Raw genomic sequence first — 8888 nt, forward strand, 5'->3', positions numbered from 1 at the left:
GAGTGGTTGTGGTGGCGTAAGTAGAGGTGGATGGGAGTGGGTGTGGGGTTAGGGTTTACTTATTATCTTTTTTAATTATAATAAGCAAAACATTATTTAAAATGATACAAAAGTCAATTTGCATAGTTTTTGGATTAAAGACCGATCATGCACCAAGTAATTGAAACCATAAGGACCATACTCATCAAGAAAAAAAATAAGTACCGAACTTCTCACTTTCATAAAGCACATGGAATCATTTAATCTTATTTTGTCTTTGTAATTTGGAAACTACTTCTAGCACAATGCAAGGTTTTAACATTAGATCATAGTTTTGAAGTAGTTAATTTCAAATAAGATTTACATCTAAATCACGGTTACAATAAAATATATATATTTTATTCAATTTTAAATATAGCAACATAAAAATAAAAAATATCACAAGATTGAAGAGTATAAATCACAGAAAACAACATTTTTCAATCACATAAAAGTTAGAATTTAGATTGAATTTGATAGACGAGGTTGACGTCAACTTGAAAAGCCTTTGCAAGAATATCTGCTGCGATATCGGGATTTGATCCAAACACAGCATTTGCAATGGTAATAACACCTGGATTTTGACTACTCAAAGCAGCGATAGCAGCAGCATAGCCATTCCCCACGTTTTTCTGGAAGTGAATTAGACCTTTTGGGAACACGAAAACATCGCCTTTCTGAAGTAGTTTTGTGATGAGTCGGTTTTCAGGGTTGGATGTGACAAACCCGACTAGAATACGGCCTTCCATAACAGTCAAAATTTCAGTGGCCCGAGGGTGTGTATGTGGGGGGTTAATACCCTGTGGGGCGAAGTCAATACTTGCCATTGAGATACCAAGAGTGTTAAGTCCCGGCAACTCTGCTACAGTCACCGGAGTCACAGCAGACCCAACCGCATTCGAAGTATTTCCCATTAGTTGCAGCCCACTATAAAAGAAATCATCAGGTTGTACAAGCCTCGCCTCTTTACAAACCAAGCCATTCACGAATACTACGAGGAACAAATATTAAATAAATAAACTATTAATCACAGTTAAATATGATATGTTTTCAAATCATGCATGAAAATGCTGGAGAGTTTCTCAACCTTCACACATAAATTCTTACCTGTGCTATTTTGGTCTGCCGCACAGAAGTCCTGAAGAGGACTAGGGTCCGATGCAAACGCAAGGGAGCAGCCCGCCACCAAGAGACCAAATAAAAACAAATGAGATGTCATTGTTGAGAAGGGGAAACTTGTGTTTTGATCTCTTTGTTAATTAGCTTGAGAAGTTAATTTCTGAATAACATGCAACGTGGTGATGCTTTTATAGTAAAAAACATTGGAACATACCAAGGTAGCGTATGTGTCGAAAGAGTAAAAAAATAAACAATGACTTAATCAAACTTGTCATCTTAAGACACATTCAACATATTACATTGTCCAATTCTTAACTAGATAAAGAAATCACATAAAGTGTATGATCCGTGGATTTTAATTATTTTGTCAAACATTTTTCATATTTTAGAATTATTTGAGTGGAACCTTGAATGTTTATTAGGTCTTGATATGGTCCAAAAAGATTACTTTAGAAAATTATATATAATTGAAAAACACTTTACGAAGAATCTTTTCTTGTTATAATATTGGATAAATAATTAAAAATAACTGTTTAAATATATTTAATTTATAATTAATTTATTTTCCGACTAGTCAACTCAAAGAGCTTTCTTAATCCAAGAAAATATCTTGCCCTATGGTAAAAACATTGGATCATTAACCTAGCATTTGTGTATCTCACCACCGAAACAACAGTGGCGAACTAAAGGTAAAACAACGATACAGTCTTCAAATACGTCTTCGTGAGATACATTTAAATTATTTTGTCTGAATAAAAAAAAAAGTAAAACATTTTGTTGAACTTTTAAGTTCACTTTAATCCTCAAAACTCATTCTTGATGCAGTGGTTTTGTCTACGACTAAAAAGGGTGATTATGTTGATGAGCACGGGTGTATAGCGATCAAAGGAAGGAAAGCAAACAAAACTTGATCATCAATTTCACTATCTTGTGTATCAGAACGTGGTAAATCACTGGTACAGTGGTATCATTAGTACTAGGAACTATAGACAAAGATGGTATCCAGTCGGTATCTTTTTTTTTTTTTGTCTGTATCTGTAGTCGGTATCTTTTTTTTTTTAAACAGCAAATTATCCTACTCTTAATCTAATTCTAAACACCATCTATGCCTCCTAGTGAGACTTGAACCAATGACCTCTTATTTGAGAGAGTTACTCCTTACCGTTAGGCCAAAGACCCTTTGGTGGTATCTGACGTAGGTTGTTGTCGTCTAGTATGTATTGTTGATTATCAGATTTAATAGACATGCAAGGAAACCGACGATTAATTGCGAAAAAAAATCCAATTATTATTAATATAATTACCAAGTTTCGTCTAGAAACCAGATTAATCATTCTCGATTAGATTTGATTATAAGAAATGAGTAGAAGCATATTGACCGATTATTAGACGAAAATAAACATAAGACTATAATGTAAAAACCGACTTGTTAAAGGCTAATCTTGAACGTGTAATAATTGCATGGATCGAACTATTGTCTTTAAAGGATTTTACTTCGCTTCTATTGGCTATAAGCAATAGAGTAAAACCTCAGTATTTAATGCATATTTACCGAGTTTCTAACAACAATGGAAAACGATAAATGCAAAATGAACACTAAGAAACCAGAAGAAATTGCAAAGAGAGAGAGAGAGAGAGCTTCGGAAATTTGCGTGTCAAATACGGTTCCCATAGGGCTATATTTATAGGTATTGAAACCCTAGAAGGCAATAAAGTGGCCCCTTATGGGCCGGCCCTTTAGAAACCTAAGGGTGACGCCATTGTAACATCCCGAAAATCATAGCATAAAAGTTTCATTTTTATTATAATCAAAACACTCATGTAACTTTTATTCAAACATTTAAAAGCATTTCAAAATAAAACAATTATCAGAGTTCATTCCTAAAATCATGTATTGCGGAAAACACGGGTGTATGCACTGCGATCAAGTCGCGCCCTTCCCTTTCGAAACGGAAGTACCTGAAACCATAAACCACAAACTGCAAGCACAAAGCTTACTGGGTTCCCAAAATACCACATACCACGCATATCAAACGAGCCATACATATCATACATATCCAACAATCAATAAAAGTGTTATGTGTCAACCATAGTCTTGCCATTATGCCACGAGTCGTATCATGGTCTTCCTTGCCAAGCTGGGGGGCCAAAATCCTGGGTCTTACGGACAAGTGCCTGGAGCCACCTCTTGGTCTTCCATGCAAGCATCATAACGACAACTAGCACACAATCTATATTACTTAACTAATAAATTGCCAGAGTTCAGACTCTGGTCTTGCATATAGTTCGCTAGGAGCCACCTCCTGGTCCTTCATACAAATGCCAAGGGCTACCCCCGGGTCGTCCTATAATACATAAACCAAATGGGGCGGCATTGGTGCCTTCGACCCATAGGACAGTGAGGAGACACACCTCGAATGGTGAAGCTCACTGAAAGAAATCCCTAGATGCTGCCCTAACGACTCCCCAAGCTATCAGTACAAAATAACACCCAATTAACAATTGGGTTCCAATCTATGGCCCATAATCCATACTTGGGGTAAAATGACCATTTTACCCTTGGCCCAGCTTGAAACAAAACGGAGGCCCAAATCCATAAAACAAAAAGGTCCAAAACCAATAGATCCACAAAGGACCACTAATGGCCCAATTTTTCAAATTGAGCCCAATCCCCATATGGGCCTTATCTTAAGCCCAATAATTCCTTTAGTCCAATAATTGATCTCAGTTGGCCCAAAAGGCCAAAAGCAAAAAAGTGGCCCAAAGATGCAAAGCCCAAAACACAACAAGTCCAAAACCCAGTTGAGCGTTTTACACGGGGCGTACACTCATCTACGTTGGGCATACTCGATGAATCCAGATCGCAACCACAACCAGGTACTCTAGGCGTACCTTCAGTTACGCGGGGCGTAAACTGACTTGCTCCAAAACCGACTTTATGGCTTAACCACTTAAGCACTTTGCACCTAAACTTTAGAAAACCATAAAATAAAGCTCTTGATGTATAAAGTCGGCATCTTTATGCCTTTGCATGACTTAATGAGACCCAACAACCATCTTAATCCATTAAGACTCATTCTAATCCAACTTGAACATGCATGGACCAAAAGCAAGGATCAAGATACCATTTTTACGAGCTTATAAACTCATAAAGGACAAGATCAAGCAATCTTAGCTCTTGGAGTGGCTCAAACTCACAAGGAGGATTCAAAACCCAAAAATAAGCACAAATCTAGCCCTAAACCCATAAAACATAACAAGAAACCAAGGTATGAACTTGATACCTTAAATGAGTTGGAAATGAAGCCAAAAGTCTGGATCTATAAGTATTCCTTTGAACCACAAGCTAGCACCAAGCACCCTTTCCTTGAAAATGAGCAAAAGCACACCAAAATGCACACTTAGATCTCTCAAACACTCAATGAGAGGTTATGGTTTCTGAAATGAGGCTAGAAGCCAATGGAGGCTGGTAAATGAAAGAGCCTTGAGCCTTGAGAAAAAACACACCAAAATGCACCAAGCACCTTACACTTCTAACAACTCACCATAGCCATAAAACTTCCCGAAAACCCAAAAATTCATAAAAGACCGAGTTATCAAATTTTTATTATACCCTTGGGCTCCGAAAACACCATTGGACACTTGGATCACTTAAACCATAACATTCGCATCCGAAAAGGTTTAAATCCTTTCTTCCCCAAGGCCATAAACCTCATGAATACTAATGATTGGGCCGCAACCCTGAATAATGAATGTAACATCCCGACTCCCAGGAATGATATTTAATTATTTTATTTATTTTGACATGGAAAATCGACGAGTTGGGGAGAACCAACTCGCCGAGTAGAGACTATTATGGTCGCGGGATTTTTAGAGTCTACTCGACGAATCGAAGGACCCCGACTCGACGAGTAGGAGCTGTGTGAGGAAACCCTAATTTTCTGGGTTTTTGTCCTATTTAAAGGACTTTAAGCCCTTCATATCCGCCTCCCTTGTCACCTCGGATCTTTATGAGAAACCCTAGACCAGTTCCACTTGCTATGTGTGAGAGAGAGGGAGAGAGAGAGAGAGAGAGAGAGAGAGAGAGGGAGAGTTTATTTTGAGTGTTCTTGTGCATTGTTGGAAGGAGATTTGGAGAGGAACACGGAGTGGATCGAGGAGGGACTTTTGGATCTGGTGTTCTTCAGTGGTTAGCTTTTGTTTGGAGGTAAAAAGCTTTTATCTTGACCATTTCTTTTGTTAGATCTCATTCTAGGGAGTTTTAGGGTTTTCTCCTATCCATCTTTTGGTTATTGAGTCATTTGAGCATGTTATAAGATTGAAACCTCAGATCTGGACTGTCGGAGGTCCTTTGAGCCCAATGATCCAAGCTTTATCAAGCTAGAGGCAAGCCTTTATGCATTAAACCCTATAATAGAGATTGTTTTGTCATTTCGAGCTGTAGGTGCCATGCATGGATGTAAAGCTTGCAGTTTTACGTGGTATTTCAGCCTTGGGAAGTTAGATCTAGAGTTTGGGATAGTATTTATGCTTAGAATCGACTGAATGAGAATTAGTCAAGAGGGACTCGACGAGTGCATGAGTCAACTCGATGAGTCTGTTAGGGTTTTCCCCCGATAGGCTAGACACGCTACAACTCGGCGAGTTGACGAGACAACTCGACGAGTTGAGATGGAGTTTTTCTAGACGAGTTGAGTATCGTGTGTATCAGAAGGTGGTAAATCAGTCATAAGGGTATCATTGGTACTAAGGACGGTAGAAAAAGATGGTATCCAATCTAGTACGTATATGAATAATTGGCAAGTTAATAGGTTCTTCAGGATATGTGGAGTCACATGGGCTAGGATACTCAAGAAACAAATATGGTATATACCAAAAAATCATCACTCACTGTAGCGACTTTATAATCAACAATCAAAGAACCGAATGCGGAATATAAATGAAACAATTCAGACTGAACATTGCAAGAGAGGATTCATGGATAGCTTAATGATTAATAGTAGTAGCACAAACTCTAATGAAGTCTACTATGCTTTATGTTAGAAAGATGAAAACGATTATGTCTAGCTTGCTATATGATTGACTTATCCAGCTACATATTTATAGTGAACATGAGATACTCAAATAAGGGAAATGCCAGTCAAACAATGACACCTAGGATATTACATGTGAATACAAATAACCAACTATATATGTTAACATGCACTTGGGTGTGTAGCGTAAGAAAGGAGTCCTAGAATCTGGAAACAACAAGTCTCAGATACAAAAGGAAAAACCTACGTAATGATAATATACAGACAAGAAACTTATAACAACAAAAATAAGCCCAACAATCTCCCCCTTTGTGGTTCAATCTTCACATAGGCTTGTAAAGTAAAATCCAAACTACCAATCACCAAAAGAAAACCATTGTACGAACTGCCAACCACCAAGAGAGAAATTTTATTACATCATCATTTTCCTTAACATAAATAATTATAGGAACGTGGATTCTCCACAGTATACTCTCAATTTTTAAAGTAGGAACATGTTCCATGTGAATTATTCCAGAAAGTCGTTTCAAAATTCGATTTGAGAATTTCGCATACCATAAACAACTCCCCGGTCAAGTGTTTAAATAATTTGTCCGTCAACATACCTTTGTTAATTATCAAGACTACCTTTGGGATGTAACTCCTCAAGTTTCAAACACTTTCACACATCATAGTTAGTCTTGCTAATTTCATTGAAATATTCTACCATAAATCGCTTGATATAGGTTGTTGGCAAAGTATAATCAGCAATTTTTGTTATCAACAAACTTTTGTACCAGACTATCACATAAAGAGAACTGATAAGGGGAAAGTACACCACATTGAAATTATAAATTTGAACATCCATTCACAACACATCAAATTCATAGTCTTAAATTATGTTCTTATACATTTCTATATGGAAACCAATTATTAATTGCCTTCAAGCGTCTGGACATCCTCTTGTGGTTTTCCATTCATGACATAAAATCTTATCAAAAGATTGTTATTGAGCATTCAGTCCTAGTAATATCCTTTGACTAAAATAACTGAAAAGTGAAAGCGCTTGGTGTGATAAGCATGTCCAATTGCTCATCCGGAAGATTTATTGTAAAAAAACTCAATGAAGGAAGATGATTAAAGAGATCTTCATCTCCAATTGCCAAATTATGGATGTGGCTTCATTCCAAGCGTTGTGGTGAACCTTAATATTGATACACTTGTTTTCTTTTTGGATTTCTAATTGATCAATTTGCCATCAAGAAATTTCTATAAGCCCGAAGCTCTTTTCCATGTAATATGACATCCACCCAGATCTATATCTAAATACGCTTGAATCTAAAATCTGGTTTTGGCTAGATACGATAAACCCTGAGTTTGAGTCTTGTGTAGTTATCAAGAAATGTTCTATGCTGCTTGCAAATTAGGTTCTCTCGGATTAGCTTGAAACCTACCATATTAAAAAACAATGAATATCAGGCTTACTTGCGCATTTCCACGGTTGGTTTACCCTTACACGGACCAAATTTTGTTACAAATTCCATCGGTATTTTTGCGTCCGAACAATTTATCATACCAAATATTATCGAGAGACTTTTGGTATAAGATTCTTGATTTATAAAAAAATCACGAAATTGCTTTATTTATAACCTAAAATGAAATTTATTTTACCTTTCATACTCATTTCAAACTTGATTTGCAATGATTGTTCAAATTCATTGTAAGAGAACGATTCGTAGAACCAAAAAGTATGTCATCCATGTAGATTTTCACCAACATTTGTTGATTGCCAACCTTTTGTGGAAAAAAAAGTTGGATCTACCAAGCCTTGTTCGAACTTTCAGATTTTCAAAAAAAAAAATTAATTGTTTCGCACCAGGCACATGGAGCATGTTTTAACCTATAAACAACTTTATCAAAAATATAACAACGATAGGGATAGTTTTTATTCATAATCCCCGGAGGTTTCTCCATGAGAAATATTCGTACATAAGAAATATTCGTGAGCATCATACATAAGAAATATTTTATAAATATCAAAGTTTTTGTGAGCATCATACATAAGAAATATTCGTACAACTCCTAATTATGCAATTGGTAAAAAAGTTTCCTCATAATGAATGTCTTCTTCCTGACAGTATCCTTTGACAACCAATCTTTCTTTATTCTGGATAATATTCCCTTATTTGTCAACCTTATTTCGCAAAACCCACTTTAAACCAACGACAGATGCATCATGAGGTTTAAGAATTAATCTCCAAACTTAATTTCTTTTAACCTCCGATATTCTAACTGGATAGCTTCGACCATTCAGAATATTGTAAAGCAACTTTGACATTCTTGGTTCAACTTTGGAGAAGAACACATGAAACATGCAATATTTTCAATAAACGTTCCTTACAACTTGATATTCTTTTTGTTGAGAATGAGTCGTCACCCTTTGTGATGGATTATCAATGACTTGAGAAAGTGGATTATCCTTTGTCCACTTAGTTAGAGGAGGAAACATATTATCATAATCTAAGAGAGCGCATGCTCAATATTATATCCTTTCATATGACCATCCTTCTCTCCATAAAATTGATCACAACTTGGTTCATTTGCTCCCCCTGAATGTAAGCATCGGATGGTGTAGAATGTTCCCCTTCAACCATATCATTGGGTGATCTGTGTTCCCCATGGATTGGTGTGGATTCTAGATTAAATAAATAAGAAGAGTCTATTTCATGAATTGGAGCA

General features: G+C 36.5%; 1 protein-coding gene across 1 annotated transcript; it reads right to left on the reverse strand.

Annotated features, from left to right (window-relative positions):
- Nucleotides 1–350: 350 nt before the first annotated feature.
- LOC145073449 (putative germin-like protein 2-1) lies at nt 351–1258 on the reverse strand. Its single transcript, XM_079019996.1, has 2 exons — nt 1126–1258; nt 351–1009 (listed from the first exon to the last, which is right to left on the reverse strand). Exons 1-2 carry the CDS (start codon nt 1235–1237, stop codon nt 474–476), a joined length of 648 nt encoding a protein of 215 aa, XP_078876122.1. The 5' UTR covers nt 1238–1258; the 3' UTR covers nt 351–473.
- Between the last annotated feature and the right edge of the window lie 7630 nt (nt 1259–8888).

Source organism: Lactuca serriola, chromosome 9, assembly GCF_051521515.1.
Source record: "Lactuca serriola cultivar US96UC23 chromosome 9, Lser_US96UC23_V15, whole genome shotgun sequence".
NCBI lineage: Eukaryota > Viridiplantae > Streptophyta > Magnoliopsida > Asterales > Asteraceae > Lactuca > Lactuca serriola.